This window comes from Corvus moneduloides, chromosome 24, assembly GCF_009650955.1.
Source record: "Corvus moneduloides isolate bCorMon1 chromosome 24, bCorMon1.pri, whole genome shotgun sequence".
NCBI classification, from domain to species: domain Eukaryota; kingdom Metazoa; phylum Chordata; class Aves; order Passeriformes; family Corvidae; genus Corvus; species Corvus moneduloides.
Genome location: NC_045499.1, coordinates 6612432 through 6629601, shown reverse-complemented (window position 1 = coordinate 6629601; position 17170 = coordinate 6612432). Strand labels below are relative to the sequence as shown.

General features: G+C 51.7%; 3 protein-coding genes across 4 annotated transcripts; 1 reads left to right on the top strand and 2 right to left on the bottom strand.

Annotated features, from left to right (window-relative positions):
* The first annotated feature begins 5591 nt into the window (after positions 1 to 5591).
* ADORA3 (adenosine A3 receptor) lies at positions 5592 to 8493 on the top strand. The gene is made up of 2 exons (XM_032133330.1): positions 5592 to 6655; positions 7499 to 8493. The coding sequence occupies exons 1-2, from the start codon at positions 6306 to 6308 to the stop codon at positions 8097 to 8099; spliced, it is 951 nt and encodes a 316-aa protein (XP_031989221.1). The 5' UTR covers positions 5592 to 6305; the 3' UTR covers positions 8100 to 8493.
* Positions 8494 to 10231: 1738 nt separating this feature from the next.
* LOC116455437 (transmembrane protein C1orf162 homolog) lies at positions 10232 to 13899 on the bottom strand. 2 transcript variants are annotated; one of them, XM_032133333.1, is made up of 6 exons: positions 13143 to 13899; positions 12361 to 12423; positions 11945 to 12056; positions 11544 to 11635; positions 11034 to 11113; positions 10232 to 10586 (listed from the first exon to the last, which is right to left on the bottom strand). In XM_032133333.1, exons 2-6 carry the CDS (start codon positions 12389 to 12391, stop codon positions 10527 to 10529), a joined length of 375 nt encoding a protein of 124 aa, XP_031989224.1. In that variant the 5' UTR covers positions 12392 to 12423; positions 13143 to 13899; the 3' UTR covers positions 10232 to 10526. The 2 variants fall into 2 exon arrangements, with proteins under 2 accessions (XP_031989224.1, XP_031989225.1); XM_032133334.1 differs by having other exon boundaries at positions 11544 to 11632.
* Positions 13900 to 14166: 267 nt separating this feature from the next.
* ATP5PB (ATP synthase peripheral stalk-membrane subunit b) lies at positions 14167 to 17105 on the bottom strand. The gene is made up of 7 exons (XM_032133332.1): positions 16983 to 17105; positions 16835 to 16877; positions 16263 to 16408; positions 15608 to 15771; positions 14991 to 15116; positions 14679 to 14858; positions 14167 to 14337 (listed from the first exon to the last, which is right to left on the bottom strand). Exons 1-7 carry the CDS (start codon positions 17008 to 17010, stop codon positions 14266 to 14268), a joined length of 759 nt encoding a protein of 252 aa, XP_031989223.1. The 5' UTR covers positions 17011 to 17105; the 3' UTR covers positions 14167 to 14265.
* Positions 17106 to 17170: the final 65 nt, after the last annotated feature.

The window sequence follows — 17170 nt, the reverse complement described above, 5'->3', positions numbered from 1 at the left end:
TTTCCAGTCCATCTTTGATCAAAGAAAGCCCCAAGGGCTTTCCTTCCTCACCAGCACCTTTGTGTGTGACTGCCCTTGGTTCTGGGTCCTGGTGTGAGGTGGGAACTGAGCCTCCCTCATTCCTTCTCTGCCCCAAGGCCCATCAACATCTGGTATCACTGAACTTCCCTGCAGAGCCCAAGCCAGAGGGACCAACCAGCTGTGGAAGCCTGTGTGGAATCAGCGTGGGGATTGGGACCTCTCACCTCTCTGGTTTGAGCCATCAGCTCCTTCCCCATCCAAAAGGACCTGTGGGGTTTCATTTGTTCATTTGGAATTACTGTTCCTCAGGGGAAAGCCTCTGCTTCCACCTCCGAGAGGATTAGTGCAGCCACAGGACCAAATCCCTCTGTTCATTACACCCGTGTAAAGCTGGAGTAAATAAATCCTGTTAAGCCATTGGGGCCACTCTGGGCTTACCCAGACAGAAATGGCAGTACTATAAATAAGATTTTGGTTTGATTATGGAAATAAAGGCAGGAAAAAAGCACTTAAAAGATATCCAGAGGAAATATAAGATCCCCCCCTCCAGTCATGCTGACAATGATGAATTAGTCCACGAATGCCAGTCAGAGAGTGAGTCATGTTTCATAAATAAATTACAGCAAGATATTCATAGAATCACAGAATATCCTGAGCTGGGAGGGACCCACAAGGGTCATCAGTCCAACTCCTGGCCCTGCACAGGATAACCCAAAATCTTAGGAAATGTTCTTAGGAATCTTAGGAAATGCCTTGGTAATATTCATTTAATCTGGGACATTTGTAGCCTGAGATGACACTGAACATTCAAAATTCAGAGTAATTCAATGACCCCGTATCAAGCACATAAACTTATTGCAGCTGATAGAGCCACACATTTCTGGCAGTGTTCACTCAACCCTTGTTGGAGACAAACTGATTTGGAGAAGCTGCTAAATGGGTTTTACATCCCATGTCCTCAAGTCCTGGGGATGGGCAGGGCAGTGGCAGTGGGTGCTGCCTGTGCCAGGTGCCTTGTCCCCTCCTGTGCATGCTCATCTGTGAGATAATGGCACCTTCCTCCCTTTCTTTTCAGAGAAAGGCTACTTTGCAGTGCTTTGCAGTTAAATAATTTGCTAGTGTTCAAAAATAAGAGCTGGGAAGGGAGCTCAGGGCCTTGGCTTTGTTGTTTCACCCCGTCCTGCCTCCCCCAACCTTGCTGTACTGAGATGCAAAATTATCAGTGGAAGAGTTTATAAAATGTCAGAACAGTTTCTCTCCTGTCAGCCAGACAATCTGTGTAAATAGAGCCTCTCTAAAGAACCTCCTGCCAGCTCCAACCTCCCTTTCATCTCCCCAGGATTTATTGTGTGCCATTTTCACGGAATTTTAGAACAGTCTCTAATGAAGAGCGAGGATGGAAAGTTCTGTGCTGTGCAGAGGAGTTTCCAGTGGGACCCCAGATCTGCTGTCACCTTGCAGGGCCAGGCAGAGAGGCTGTTAAACACAGGCTGAGGTGATTTCCTCTCCTCACACGCAGGAGGTGTCTCTCCAGACTGCTGGGTGATGTCTCTGCATCGCTCTGCAACAAGCTGGGAAAGCAGCTCTGGGAATAAAATATTCCAAAAAGCTGCATTTCCCAAGTCAGCAGGGAACACCCGGTATGGCACAGTTCATTCCCAGCCCCGGGTGCTGTGAGACAGGAACAGTCTGGGGCAGGAAGAACTGGATAACCAGGGAATGGCTGCTCCCACGGGCTGGCAGGGATCATTCCCATGTGCAGGAGTGGAGCTGGCATCGAACGGGTCCTGTGCCGGCTGCTCTGCCCGGGCTGCAGCTGCACCCATTCCACAGCCACACCCAAGGAAAGCTCAAAAAAACTCCAGTTATAATGCAATTAATTTTAAAAACACACAGAAATATAACTTGTCCAAGCCCCTGTCCCTGCTGTCCTTCCCTGTTTGTACCTGGAATTCCAGGGGTGGCAGGCGGGAGCAGTTTCAAAGCTCCGGCTGCTGCATCCCACCCGTCTGCCCGGCAAAGCCCCTGGGCCGTACTGGTTTGACAGCCCCGGCTTCTCCCACACGGGCCCTGCGCTCCCCGACGAGCTCAGCAGGAGCAGCGAGCACGCAGCTCCCTCCCGGCTTTCGGCAGGTTTGAAATCCAAAGCCACAGAATCCAGCGGGGCAGAGCCACACCGGGAGCGTGAGGACTGCACAGGCTCCTGCTGTGTCCTGAGTGCAGGTGCCAGTCCTGCAGCAGCATCTCGGGCAGCGTGAGTGTGTCTGGCTGTGCCCGCAGGGATGGCGGGCAGGGATGGCACCGAGGGAGCGCCAGCGGTGCAGGTTATCCGTGGTTAACACCTTAACAGCGTTTAACCAGCCCTGATCTCTCCAGTGTGAGACCCTGGCTGAGGCTGTCCTGGAGGGCTGGGGTCCCAGTGCCGTGGGTCCCAGTGCCATGGGTCCCAGTGCCATGGGGTCCCAGTGCCGTGGGTCCCAGTGCCATGGGTCCCAGTGCCATGGGGTCCCAGTGCCATGGGTCACAGTGCCGTGGGTCCCAGTGCCATGGGTCCCAGTGCCATGGGTCCCAGTGCCATGGGGTCCCAGTGCCGTGGGTCCCAGTGCCATGGGTCCCAGTGCCATGGGGTCCCAGTGCCGTGGGTCCCAGTGCCATGGGTCCCAGTGCCGTGGGTCCCAGTGCCATGGGTCCCAGTGCCATGGGGTCCCAGTGCTGTGGGTCCCAGTGCCATGGGGTCCCAGTGCCATGGGGTCACACATGCCATGGGGTCCCAGTGCCGTGGGTCACACATGCCATGGGGTCCCAGTGCCGTGGGTCACAGTGCCGTGGGTCACACATGCCATGGGGTCCCAGTGCCGTGGGTCACAGTGCCATGGGGTCCCAGTGCCATGGGGCACACATGCCATGGGGTCACACATGCCATGGGGTCACACATGCCATGGGTCCCAGTGCCATGGGGTCACACATGCCATGGGTCACAGTGCCATGGGTCCCAGTGCCATGGGGTCCCAGTGCCATGGGGTCCCAGTGCCATGGGGTCACACATGCCATGGGTCACAGTGCCATGGGTCCCAGTGCCATGGGGTCACACATGCCATGGGTCCCAGTGCCATGGGTCCCAGTGCCATGGGTCACACATGCCATGGATCCCAGTGCCATGGGTCACACATGCCATGGGTCCCAGTGCCATGGACTGCACGTGCTGGTGCTGCAGGGTGGGAGCAGAGGTGCTGAGGGTCAGGGGTCCGAGGGCTCCGTCCACAGCCGGACACCAGTACATGTCCCAGCACCATCTGCAGCTCCGGCCTCCAGGGTGACCCAGCCTGGGGTTCCACACTCTCCCTGCTTTCCTGCCCTGCTTTCAGTGGCACCCAGGGCCAGCCAAGGCTGAGGCTCTGCCCGGTATTGCCCTGGAGGGCAGACAGGAGCCAAGAGGCCCTGGCACCTTTCCTGGCTGCTCCAAACACTCTGGTGAGTCACCAGGAGAATCCGAGCCCCAGCACAGTTCAAGCTCAGGGAAAGGGATGTGGAAGGGAAGAGCAGCTTTCCAGATCTGATTCTCCTCTGACAATTTGCTCTTGACAGCAGTTGAAATCATCTTTGGAACCAACCCTGCATTCTAAGGACAGTGAACTTTGCCTTTCAGCACAGCTCTGTGTGTGCCAGGGGTTTCTTCAGGTTTTTGCGTCTGTAAGAAATCTCAGCAGCGGTTTTCCAACATCACTGTGCCCCCATATGGAGGGGTGGGTGAAAAAATCCTGAATCGGGAGTTTCAGAGGGAAACCAAAAGCGTCCTGCTCCTGTCCAGCCCTTCCCAGCTCTGTGTAGACCAGATTAACCCTCCTTTTACCACGGATGGGGAAACTGAGGCACAGTGACAGGACATGGTCCCCCACGCCAGGCTCCAGCCTCTCATTCTGGCTCGTTGCTCCCCAGACCACAATCACTCTCTGTCACACCACATGTGATTCTGCTCCACATTCACATCCTCTCTCTGCCATGCTTTCACTTCCTTCCCAGGCAGGAAAGAGCCAGGACAGAGCTCGCCACTCGCCACCTCTTGGTTTATCAGTTACTTGGGGTTTCTTCCTATAAAGTAAACATTAAATTTTGAAATCCAGGAAAAGACTCCTCCACACCTCCTGGCACAGGAGCAGAAGCTGCTGGGATGTAAGGAAAGAGGGGACACTGATGTCCCAAAGCAAAGAGGGCGGCTGTGGCTGGGACACGCTGGCACTGTGTGAGCGCAGGCTCAGGGACAGCCAGACCCCGAGCCTCCACTGGGGCTCCAGGCAGGGCATTACGGGGAGTTTGCCTTCGAGGAGACCGCTCTGTCCTCCCTGCAAGTGTTCTGCAGCCCCCCAGGACAAAGGCGGCCGTGGCTGCTGTTGACGCCCACGATAAGTTCATCGTTGTGGGATATTTCTTTTCTCTGTGTGTCACTTAGAAATAATTTTCTTCTAGCAAATTTGTTCTCCTCCCCTCCACCCCCGAAGTGAAAAGGGAGTCTGTGCTCAAAGCCGCAGCTGAGATTGCAGAGACCTTCCCTTCCCTGATCCTTATCTCACCAGGATGTAGGAGGATCCCTGGGGAATGGCTGGAAGCCTTTCGCTGGAGCCATCCAAGAAACGAGCAAGCCGAGTACAGCCTTGAAATGGCAAAACCATCAAGTGCTCGGGGAGCGGGATCCGAAAGCCCTTTACCCCATCTCAGTGTGACATCCCCGGGTTCTGCCGCACGGGACTCGCCCGGCCCTGATCCCAACCTGCCCGGCCCGGGCTGCTCCTGGAGCCTCCTCTCCACAGGCTCCGCCGCCTCAGCTCAATAACGGCATCTAAAAATACGCCTTGGAATCCTAATCTGCACCAAAGCCTTCAGGTGCTGCCTCACAGCCCTGCTGCAGCTCGCTCGCAGGTCTGGCTGCCAGCAGAGCCAGGGCTGGGCTTCTCCTGAGCAGCACCTCGGGCTGGGTCACACCAAGCTGCTCCCTGAGCCCACGCTCGGCCCCATTTGGCTCCTCTGCACGGAGTGTTTAATCACTTTGCAAGCTGTAAAAACCTCCAGCCCTGTGTTTCCTGAGCCTGGGGCTGAAGGAGAGCAGTGGGAGAAGGGCCGAGTGCCCCCGAAGGAGGATGCAGGGCCCGAGGAAGGGATGCAGCACCCACAGCACCCCAGGGCTGAGGGAAAGCCGCGCTCATGTGGGGCAGGGGCAGCAGAAGGGCACAGGCTCATCCTCCTTTGGTGACGGAGGAGTCACAGCAGTCCAGCACCGTGGCTCTGTCATATTTAGGACAGGAAACAGATGCTGCCTGGTGAGGAAGCACCTGAGGAGTATCAGAGCACCTTGTGCCTGCCCCGGCAGGAACCTGGTGGGAACAGGGGGTACTGGGTGGAACCCCCCCCGATTTGGCCCCAGCTGGGCTCGGTGGCATCGCCCTCGGACACAGTGTCCCACGGAAAGCACCTGCCTTCGGAGGAAAAGGGATGGGCAGGGCCAGAGCTGTTAAACCTGAGCGCTGCTGCAAACCCCGCTTGCACAGCGGCTGCTCCATCCTCCGGCCGCAGCTCCGGCCGCCCCGTCCGGCCGGGTCAGGGCGTTCTCACAGGGTGGAGCCTCTGCTCCAGCACCCTCCCTCTGCCTTTACAACTTGGTTTTCTTTCTCGTAGTCCTACTCTGATTTGATTGGGAGTTATTTTTTCCCCAACTCAAGTCTGCTTTGCCACGTTGGTAACGACAGAGTGACCTCTCCCTGTCCTTACCTTCACCCATGAGCCTTTCGTTTTTTAATGCAGCTGCCTTCAACACCCCTGAGCTGCCTCAGTTGTGATAGTGACTGTGGACAGATTAACTGGAATGATAAGTGGCAGCTTTGCAGCCAACTGCTGTTGACATTTTTGACTTCCAAAACGGCTTGTAAGAGGAACCTGTAAAACTGTTTCTTTATAAGTTGCTGGTAAGAAGGACTGTCCGTCCTTTCCCTTGAAGACAGCTTCCTTCCCAAGGCACTTTGCTGACTCGAGGCTGCTGAAGGGATGCAGTGAGCTTCAGGAGGGGTCTCCAGAGAGGGGAACAGTTCCTGGATGCTGAGATATCTGCAGCTGGGGGAGGCAACAGCTGATTTGCTGCCTGGGTGCTGAGGACATGAAATAGAGCAGAGGTTTGGATGTTGGAGCGTCTCTAGAACAAGCGAGCAGCAGACGCTGAAGATCCCACACGTGGCCATCGATGCCTGCATTTCCTTCCGCAGCTTCAGCCAGCGAGGGAGCAACTGCAGGAGCTCACAATGCCAAACAACAGCCTGGCCCTGAGCAGCCTGGATGCGATTTACATCGGCAGCGAGTGCCTGGTGGCTTTGTTTGCCACTCTGGGCAACATCCTGGTGATCTGGGTGGTGAGGCTGAACGCGGCGTTCCAGAACACGACGCTCTATTTCATCGCGTCCCTGGCGCTGGCCGACATTGCCGTGGGGCTCCTGGTCATGCCCCTGGCCATTGTGGTGAGCCTGGGCGTCACCGTGCCCTCCTACAGCTGCCTCTTCATGTGCTGCCTCATGGTGGTGTTCACCAACGCCTCCATCCTGTCCCTGCTGGCCATCGCCATCGACAGGTACCTGCGAGTGAAGCTGCCCACCAGGTGAGGCTGCCTCGGGCTCCTCTGCCCAGCTTCTGCCCCACCTCCTCTGTCCTCCTTAACCTGGCCCCTTTCTAACAAATAATTACTTGAAGTGGATGCTTGTGCCTCAAAGCCCACCTGAGCACCCGGGGGTGCTCACGAACAGCTCGGTGTTAACCAGGTGTTATCATCGATCAGAATTTAGTCACAGGATGTGTCTGTGGGCACACTTGAATTTTCACCACTTTGGTTAACTGCACAGGATGCTGAGCGTATTACAAGTTTCTTTGGGTTTCTGAGGCTTGTCTTCTAAATAAAGTTCCTTTTAGTATTTGCTGAAAATACAAAAGTACTAACAAACTTATTAACAGTTAACTAAAGTTTACATTTAAATGAAAAGTACACAAGCTAGAAAAGCAAAGCATAACCTCAAGCATCCAAGAAGTCATATTTTATAATGGGAAAGGACCTGTGAAGCTGAAGAATGAATTTTAATCCTGCAAATGGCATAAACCAAATATAAAGAGGAAGGTACACCCAAGGAACCAAGAAATAAGATAGGACTGCAGCAAAGCAATATCCTGGCAAGAGGAGAACTAAGATCATAATGAAAGAAGAAATAAAATAGGTGAAAACATCCAATTTTAAACAAGGGAACTTAAGCCCAGTTCTTACTGATGCTGCAAAGTAACTGTTACAAATGAACAGTTGGGGCTTCTCTCAAGATAAAATTTGGTTTCCCCACAAAAAAAGTTAATGCTTCATTTTCTAACAATGATCCTGCAGTACCTGAACAGGCGAGTTCACCCTTAACTACTTTAAAACACTTCTCTTTAACATGACCTGGGATTTCTTCCCCTACAGATATAAAATAATCACAACAGAGAGGAGAGTTTGGTGGGCCCTGGGGCTGTGCTGGTCTCTGTCCCTGCTGGGAGGGCTTGTCCCCATGTTTGGCTGGAACAAGGCAGACCCAAGGAGCTCCAGCTTCCTGAGGTGCCGGTTCATCTCCGTGATGAGGATGGATTACATGGTGTATTTCTGCTTCTTCACATGGACCCTCGTGCCCCTGCTCATCATGTGTGCCCTGTATGCCGAGATCTTCTACATCATCCGCACAAAGCTCAGCCAAGGGACCAGTGTGAGAGGGGCTGGGGCTTTCTATGGCCAGGAGTTCAAGACAGCCAAGTCTCTTGCACTTGTTCTTTTCCTGTTTGCAATATCCTGGTTGCCTCTGTGCATTATAAACTGCGTTTCCTATTTCTACCCCGAGTCTCAGATCCCCCCGTATTTGATGTACTTGGGAATCCTCTTATCCCATGCCAATTCTGCCATGAACCCCATTGTCTATGCCTGCAAGATAAAGAAGTTCAAAACCACGTACCTTGTAATTTTAAAGACCTATATCCTGTGCGAAAAACCAGACCCAGCTCTTAAAGAGCAAACAACAGACCCAGAGTCATAAACAAAGGTAGAACCCTCCAGTGGGTACCAGACCACTGATAAACCACCTGGCTTTGCTAAGGAACTCTCGGGAAACTGCAGCAACCTGTAGCTCTGAAGCTGCTCTGAAGCTGTGTGTCTTTATGGAATATAATCTCTAAACACACAAGATGGAAATTTTGTCTCGTGTTGAGGGTTTTGGGGTTTTTTAACGTGAGGATTGGTTGAGTTGATTGAAAAATAGGATGTGTTCTTTGCTGTTCACAGTCCAGCAGCTCACAAGCTCACTGACTGTTCTCACACCATTTGTCTTGTCTGTCCATTTAGACTAAACTCGAGTCTGGTCAGCTTGTGCTTCAGCCAGTGTTGTCACATTTTCATGAGTAATAATAAATATTAGATGGATTTTACATTAATTCAGCCTGCTGAGTCTTCCCATGACAATCAAAAAACCCTGCCCAGTTTCAGTCAGTGTCTGGGATGGCACAGAAGTTGCAGTAATTGTTACACCACAGCTGACACAGCCCATTTTTAGGGAACATGGGTCAAACTGAAAAGAGGTTGTTAAAGGCCAGGCTCTTTTTTTCTCCATCTTTGAATAATAAAAGAGGTCTAGAAAAAGCACAAAAGGGAGCACATCATTCTGTTTCTTATCACAGAGTGTTGGCATCTGTTCCCTAGCTGAGAAAAGGCATCTCATCTCTTATCTGATGTAACCCTTGTCACAGGCCAAAGCCCAGCACAGTGACACAGCTCAGCTCTATAAATAAACAAGGCAAAGGAAGCCACTGCACAAGAACATCGGAACTTACTGCAGGATCTCTTACGATCATTGATGGACCTGATTGATTTCAGCAGAAAAGCAGGTCCCGCCTAAACAGCAGAAAGTTATTTGTTAGAATGATGCACGGGGACCTTTGCTGATGTGTTTTGGGCAAATTGAGGGAAGAGGGAGCGACTCTGCACCGAATTCCTGGCAGGCTGCCTGGCAAACTCCAAGGGAATGAGGCACAAGGATATGGAGGAAGAACAGAGAGGACCAAGAGCAAGCTGCAAACAGAGCAGTCCCAGCCAGCTGACTGCTCACCCGAGGGACCCCAGCCCACAGCTCACCTTCGAGTGAGGGAGGGAGACGCTCCTCACGTTTTCTTTATTAAATAGAGTTTGAAGAAACTGAGGTGAGAGCAGATAACAGCAAAACAAAGACCACGAGTTGTTCTACTGACCCTGTGGAAGTCTGTGGCACCTGCAGCAATCTGTGGCCAAGCCCACACCACCACACCCCACATTTCAGAGCATCAGAGCGCCTGGCCACACTTTTCAGTTGTTCGCCGAGGTTCCAGGAGCTGCTGTGAGGAGGAGGCAGGAGAGTGCAGTGGAGCTGCCGGAGCTGGAGCCCCTGCGCTAGTAGCGGGGCTGGGAAGGCAGCGCAGCAGCCCCGGCTCGGTGCGCCCGTGCCCGGCTCGGTGCGGCCATGCCCGGCTCGGTGCGCCCGTGCCCGGCTCGGTGCGCCCGTGCCCGGCTCGGTGCGCCCGTGCCCGGCTCGGTGCGGCCATGCCCGGCTCGGTGCGCCCGTGCCCGGCTCGGTGCGCCCGTGCCCGGCTCGGTGCGGCCATGCCCGGCTCGGTGCGCCCGTGCCCGGCTCGGTGCGCCCGTGCCCGGCTCGGTGCGGCCATGCCCGGCTCGGTGCGGCCATGCCCGGCTCGGTGCGCCCGTGCCCGGCTCGGTGCGCCCGTGCCCGGCTCGGTGCGGCCATGCCCGGCTCGGTGCGCCCGTGCCCGGCTCGGTGCGCCCGTGCCCGGCTCGGTGCTGCCATCAGGCGGCACCTCCAGCCCGGCTCCTGCGGGGCTGCTCCGACACAGGCGCTCGTGGAAACTTAACCCCAGTTCATGAAAAGGGAACGAGTTTTTTTTACAGTGTATTTAGAACACTCTGGGTAATAACGCGTGAATGAGCATTTCCAGAGGTTTTGACTGTCACACTGTGATTGTGCATTTCTTTTACGGGACCCAACCTGAAAGCAGAGATTCGCATACAAACATTTCATTATCATTACGTCAATAACAGAAAATAACTAAGCAGAGCACTTGGCAATAAAAAAAAACAAACCAGAAAATGCTAGAGTTGGTGACAGAAAAGGGAAACAGACGTGGATAGATGCAGAAAAACATTTTCATTTCTCAATTCTCTCTGGTAGTTCTCACAAACGGAAACTTTACAAGGGCATGGAGATCTCTACAAATGAGGAAATCCTGTATAGAAAACCTCAAATTGCCCACAGCCATTGGCAGCCAGTTTGGAACAGGAGACAATTTCCTGTCATAATTACAAAAAGAGCTGTGTTACGGAGGGCATGGGGGCACTCCCAGAGCAGGCCTTGGTGTAACATCCTGGTGGCTTCTGATGTCCAGAAAGTGGGAGCATTTTTATTTCACTCAGAACTTCTTCATCACACAGCCAGTGGTGTCCGGCCCCGCTGGAAGACCAGAGTGCTGTAGGTCACCTCATTCTGGGGATGTGAGAGAAGCCACAGACATTAGACAGTGCACAAGCACTGCAGCTCAGCAGGAATTTCCCACTTTTAACTTGTCCTCAACACCACACACCATAAACAGCCTGTCCCTGCATACAGGAAATTGGTAAATGCTGGTTCATCCCACTGGCCAGTCTGGCTCGGAGTTCTGGGTCAAGTCTCCTTTAGGAGCTTCCAAAGAATTAATATCACAGAGGAAAATGGCAGAAATGCTTCCTCTTTAAAAATATTTCTCCTACCCCGCCTAGTCTGTGGTTTAGTTAAGCCCCAGAAACCCTGAAGTTCCTTGTCAAAAGAACTGCTGAGTAACAGTTGAGTCTGAAAGGCAACTCTTCTCCCTCCCACCCCAATGAATATTTACCCCACTGTCCATAATGTGAAATATCTGCATAAAGTGTTAGAAATAACAGTTGTGACGTTTACCTGGGGGCTCCTGGCACAGTCCTCGGCTGCCATTTGGGAGAAAACTTCCTCTTGTAAATTTTGGTGGGGTCTTTTACAAGCTGGGAAGGAAAGGGATCCCAGTCTCAGCTGTTTGCACTGTGCTTGGAGACAGCAATGCAAGGGAGGCTGGAGAGGGGGTGACAGAGAGGTGATGTGCAAACGCTGTCACGGACCTGCACAGCGAAGTGGCGGCTGGGCTGCCCAGTCCCTGCACACCTCTTGGAAGTGGCCAGGGTGAAAGGCACTGAGGAATTCAGTGCGGCCAGGATTAGGATGAGAAAAGCCCACAACCAACAAAAGCCTCCACAGCTCATCAGTGGCAAAGTAAATTCCTGAAAACAACCCCTGGGGTGATTCACGACGAGTTACTGCCAGGGACGAGCTGTTCATCAATAGAGTTATTCAAGGCAGACGTTATTTGTGCCACTTTCTAAGTACCTTCTGCAGTCACCACCACTCTGCTGTTATGCCCTCAACTGTGCCACTTACTTTTCCTGAAGAGGGAGATGATTGCAAAAACCAGGACAGTCAGGAGGATGCCAGAGAGGAAGGCCAGTGACATGAACAGTATTTCATGGCTGCTGATACACAGAAAATCCTGTCAGAATTCCTAGTTATGACAGAGGGGTTGAAGCATCAGTAGTGCTCAAATTCACCAAACTTTATGGAGTGTAACACGTTTATCCCAAGCCCCATGAGATCAACAGGTGTGTATCTGCATTGAGCATCTCTAGGAATCACCCACCCAGTTCACAGACTAGGAAATTCTAACCGAATTTGAAACCCCCAAGATGTTAAATATGTGCTATATGACCCTTCCCTTGCAGGAAGAGGCTGCAGTCTCAGGAAACTCTGGGTTTGAAGTCAGAAAATAAAGGCGGAACATTTACGTGTTAATCCAGCATCTGACTTCCGCAGCTCTGAGATCATCTGCAGGGGTGTGGGCAGTGGTGTGGATGGTGGTAGGGACAGTGGTAGTAGTGGAAATGGGTTCTGGTGCAACTGCAATAGAAAAAAAAAAATCACAGACTTGTTTTAAAATATGCAACATTCTCCAGTAGTACTCCAAGCAACTAGACCCACATGGAGACGTGTGTCTGTAGAGGTCTGTCTGAAAGCAGAACCACCAGACAGGAAAATTCAGCTGTTCAGACAATGACTGTGCTGGGCAGCAGCCTCTGGCAGCCATGCAGTTCTTCCCCAAACACCCCCGGCTGCTGAGCCTCCCCCACAGCAGCCCCTGCGTCAGGACATCACCTCAGTCAGGAATGTTGCAGCTAAGGAAATTCCTTACAAAATAAAATACCTGGAGCCGGTTTGGAGAAAGAGCCTCCCATTCTCCCAGAGCATTAACTGACAGGAAGAGAAACTGAAAGAAAGGGAGAAGAGTTTTATATTTATATACAAATGCACATGAGCAAAACAAACCTCTCACCCTCTTTGAACTCAAGAGACTTGATTTAGTTTTTATCCATTTCTTGGAAATTTTATGAAAGTGGCACAAAGCCACTCAAACCTGGCAGTTCCTCAGCATCAACCCCTTCCCAGTGTCTTGTTCCTGCCCACACGAGTTCACTGCTCCTTGGTGGGCATGGTGCCTTCTCCACCCAAAGAATGGAGGATATTTAATAACTAAAAGGACCTACAGGATTATTTTTGCAGCAGCTAAAACCATATGAACATTTTCATAATCAGCAGCAGCTTTGAAAAGTTCCTCCCTTGATGTTTTTGTTTAAGTTAAATTGACTTTCCCACCAAACCAGGAACAGTAACTTTCTTCTCAAATTGGGGGGTGGAACCTTAAAGATAGGGATTCTTAAAGATATTCTACTACAAAATCCCTACACTGGCATTTCTCACCATGTGCTCTGCAAACTTCATGTAGTGAATAATATGAAAATATTACAATAACATGAAAATAAACACCCTGTTCTCTGCTGCTGCCACTTTTCCTACTGTATCCCATTGTTGCCCACATTCCAGAGGAGTCAAACCATCATGAAACCTCCCAGTTTCCCACACCAAACCTCATGGGGTGCTGTGTTTGCAATAATAAAAAAAACAAGAAATGATACAGCTCTTTCTTACCTCCCACCATGAAGCGCTGCTGGAAAACTCCCCAAGCGTCAGCACACCAGTTCAACCACTTGCTTTGTGAGAAGAATCTGTCACACCAGTTAACAGCTCAAATGTCAATCAGATGTGAGCTTACACAATTGTGGAAGTTGAGTAACTTCACTTTTTATTTAAATTGACAAAAAACAGGAAACCATGAAAGACACCTGCATTCTCTGGAACTGTTAATCTAAATAAAGTAAGGCAGCTTCAGCTTAGGTTGGCTTGAAGTAAGGTTCTTGCCTCTAAAGAACACCACTTTGGTGAACTGATGCACTGAAAAGTGTAGAAAACTGTGTTTCTTATAACCCCACTGAGAAGCGGGATTGCAGGCACCCCCCAGTCTGCCCACCTGGGTTTATGGACTGGGTAAATCACATCCCAGCACATGGGACGAGTTTATTCGTGTGTATGCTTCGCTGGGATTTTTGAGTTTTAACGAATTCCTTCAGGGAAAAGCTCCCTACAAAAAGGAAATGAAGAGATGAAAAACCCCCTCAATAAACTTACCCATTTATTTCCCTGTTTTAACCTGACTACTGACAAAGTCAGCTGAGGCCAAGTTTTTCAGGAGCTTTTGACACATTTTCTGCCAGATCACTCTTCTCCCAGAACCCAAACACTCAACACTACACAAGGCTTTATGGTGAAGGGGGGTTTCCAGCTCCTCTACGAAACAAGGACATTCACTCAGAGCCCCTCCAAGCACGGGGCCAGGTGAATGGGAACACAAATCATCCTGACTTTAGAACACGCGTACAAGGGCCGCAGGTATCTGCGGTTGTTACCACACAGAATTCTAGCACACAGATCAGTTTTAGCACCAGATTTTTTCCCTGTGAAGTTCTGTGTCTCTGAAAGTGTTCAAGACCAAACAAGGAATCCAACACGATCTCACACACTGTGGTTTCAACTCATCCCCCACCACAAACCAGCTGTAGTGGTTGGTGTGACCATCCAGCGACTTCAAACACAAACAGGCAGGGACTGCCACTAGTGAAAGACAGCAAAGGAGTTTTTTTGTCTGTTTAATGATATTTAGAGTCATACAGTTTCCAACAGTAGGTATTGGAACATGTCAGTGGGCTCAGACTGCTCACACGGCTGCGTGGGTGCTCTTGGACAGTGCCTTCAGGTCCAGGATGCACTTGGCAATGCTCTCCTTCTGCTGCAAGAGACAAGAAACAGCCTTCAGAGGACATTTCAACAAGCAAAAGAGACATTTAAGTGCATTTTAGATAAACCTTTTTAGACCTGTAAGTTACTGATTAAGAGGGATGCAATTATAGCTCATGAAGTCAGAGATTCACATCCAGTAAAGCACAGATGCGTGGAATCCCAGAAGGTTTGGGTTGGAAGGGATCTCAAAGCTCACCCAGTCCGACCCCCAGCCATGGGCACGGACACCTCCCACTATCCCAGGTTACCCAGCACCTCCTGAGCCAGGAGCCCCAAACAGCAAATCTTTGTGCAGGCTAAAATGCGAAGCAGGTGAAACCCAGCAAGTACCTGCTGAGGTGTGATGCTCTGAACAACGTTCTTCTCCACCCACTGGATCATGTGGTCCTGCTCTTTCTGCTGCTTCAGGGTCTGCATGGCCACCTGGTAGTCCAGCCTCTTCTTCACCTCGTTGTACACCATCAGTAACCGCTCCCGGTAGTTGGCTTCCAGCAGCATTGCAATGTTGTTCTGCACACAGAGCAGGAAACTAGAGCTTCATGTCTGGCAGGAACACCAAGCAGCAGCAGAACATGTCAGGAGTCCCAGGACCCCAGCAGGGCAGGCTACCCTGGGGCTGAGCAGCAGTGCTGCCCCACTCACCCGCTTGGCATCAAAGAGGTAACTGCGGCCTTCGACCCTCCACTGCTCCTTCTTCTCCTCCTCGATGGCCGTCTGCAGGGTCTGGATGGCCTCGTTCTTCACGGCTAAAGCTGTGGCCACTTTCTCCTGAAAGACACAAAGAACTCCACGCTTCAGAATCACAGTCAGGTGCAAGGAAAACAAGCGATCCACAATTAATCCTGGAATGTCGCATTAAGCTGTGAGCAATGTCTGTGAACTGCCCTGTGCCAGGGCTAAGCTGTGGCAAGAGAGGAGAATGAGGGTTCACAATCAATCATGGAATCCCAGACTGGTTTGGGTTGGAAGGGACCTTAAAGCTCATCCAGTGCCACCCCTGCCACGGGCAGGGACACCTCCCACTGTCCCAGGCTGCTCCCAGCCCCAATGTCCAGCCTGGCCTTGGGCACTGCCAGGGATCCAGGGGCAGCCACAGCTTCTCTGGGCACCCTGTGCCAGGGCCTGCCCACCCTCCCAGGGAACAATTCCTTCCCAACATCCCATCTAACCCTGCTCTCTGCCACTTTCAAGCCATTTGTACTTTAACAAAACCATCCCTTACTAACAACTACACAGTCAAATTACAGTTTCTTCGTTACCTCGTTAAGTTTGTCAGCAAAAGCAGCGACATCAGGCCCAAACTTCTTGATGCCATAAACGATGACTGTCAATATGCAGATAGCTGCTACTGTCTCATGGTTAATGACGTAGATCTCCTTGGAAAGAAGGTAAAGCAGGAGACCAGTGCCCAACATGTAGGGCCCTACAGAAAGAATAAAGTGGCATTATTTGTATAAAGCATAAAGAGGCTCAATAAACTCGAATACCTAAGAGGGAGCTACTCTAAAGGCTCACAAGATCGGGAAGAAGTGTTCTGTTTCACCAGGACAAAAAGCAGAGTCACAACTCCACCTGGGAAAGGTGCCACAAGGAATCTCACCAGAAATGGAAGCAGCTTGTACCTGACATAGGACTTGCTGCTTCTGCTCATTCAGAAACATGCAGAATTCCCTGTTTGAATATTTTAAGGACCAAGAGGCAACTAAATCTTCCTATAAAATCAATTAAATAAATTAATGGAATTCTTTCAACCATTAGGTGTCTAACTTTAGAGCCAGGAGTCCTGGATTGGCTTGTTCTTCACAACCTGCACATGCAAAATACTAATTTTCCCTAATATTTTACCTTTTAAGCAGCCAACTGGTGGACAAAACCACCTAAGCATACCTAAAAATGGTAAGAGTCTGTATTAACCTGTAACTCCTGTTTTAGGATAGAGAAACTGGAAAAACTCCTCAGGGATCAAACCATGACGAACTTCTCCTCCCTTCTCAGGCAGAGGTGGCACAGGAGCCAAACTCTGCTGAGTTGTGTGCAGTGGTCTTGTGGTGTGCAACACCCTGTGAACAAGGAGAATGCTTCAATTATGATTCTTATTAAAAAAAATAAACCCAAACCACCCTTAGACGAGGCTCAAGCACATTTCCAATTAAATAAGCAGGTAACAGGTGCCCAGAGAAGCTGTGGCAGGCCAGGTTGGACCTGCTCTAGTGCAAGGTGTCCCTGGCCACGGCGGGCGGTGGAACTGGATGAGCTTTAAGGTCCCTTCCGACCCAAACCATCCCCTGATTCGAAAAAGGTGGCATTTATTAGACACACCTCCTTTCGGAAGTGGGTGGGACTAAATGACCTCCAGAAGTTCCTCCCCACCGTCCCTATTTTATACTCCTACAACACGAATGAGGAAAGTAAGAGACAAAACCCTAGAATAACGCTGTTTAAGCACGAATCCCGGCCGGTTTCCGAGGGGTTCCCGCAGTACTCACCCCACGGCGACGGGCGGCGGCAGCGCCCTCAGCGCGGCGGGGGCTGAGAGGACAAGAGAGCGGAGAGCGCGTCAGGGCAGAGCTCGGCCAACACCCCCCGCCAGCCACCCCGCTCCCCCCCCGAGAAGCGCTGCTCCCCGCGGCTCACCGGCGCGCAGGACGAGGCGGGAGAGCATGGCGGGCCGGGGAAGGGCCGGGGAGCGCCGTGAGGAGCGGCGGCCGGAGCGCTGCTGCCGGTGACCGCTGACCGCCGCCGCCGGGCGCTGAGATGGCGGCGCGGCTCTCGCGAGAGCGCGCGGGGAGGCGGGCGGGGGGCGGGCGCTCTCGCGAGAGGAG

What these genes read in the sequence shown, in the direction of transcription:
- ADORA3 (XM_032133330.1), top strand. Translation starts at nt 6,306, where the DNA reads ATGCCAAACAACAGCCTGGCCCTGAGCAGCCTGGATGCGATTTACATC. An exon ending in CGAGTGAAGCTGCCCACCAG is followed by an intron (nt 6,656 to 7,498) that starts GTGAGGCTGCCT and finishes CTTCCCCTACAG; the next exon opens with ATATAAAATAATCACAACAG.
- ATP5PB (XM_032133332.1), bottom strand. Translation starts at nt 17,010, where the DNA reads ATGCTCTCCCGCCTCGTCCTGCGCGCCG. An exon ending in CCGCCTCGTCCTGCGCGCCG is followed by an intron (nt 16,878 to 16,982) that starts GTGAGCCGCGGG and finishes TTGTCCTCTCAG; the next exon opens with CCCCCGCCGCGCTGAGGGCG. An exon ending in TCCTAAAACAGGAGTTACAG is followed by an intron (nt 15,772 to 16,262) that starts GTTAATACAGAC and finishes TTCTTTCTGTAG; the next exon opens with GGCCCTACATGTTGGGCACT.
- LOC116455437 (XM_032133333.1), bottom strand. Translation starts at nt 12,391, where the DNA reads ATGGGAGGCTCTTTCTCCAAACCGGCTCCAG. An exon ending in GTCAGATGCTGGATTAACAC is followed by an intron (nt 11,636 to 11,944) that starts GTAAATGTTCCG and finishes TCTGTGTATCAG; the next exon opens with CAGCCATGAAATACTGTTCA. An exon ending in CATCTCCCTCTTCAGGAAAA is followed by an intron (nt 11,114 to 11,543) that starts GTAAGTGGCACA and finishes TTTCCTTCCCAG; the next exon opens with CTTGTAAAAGACCCCACCAA.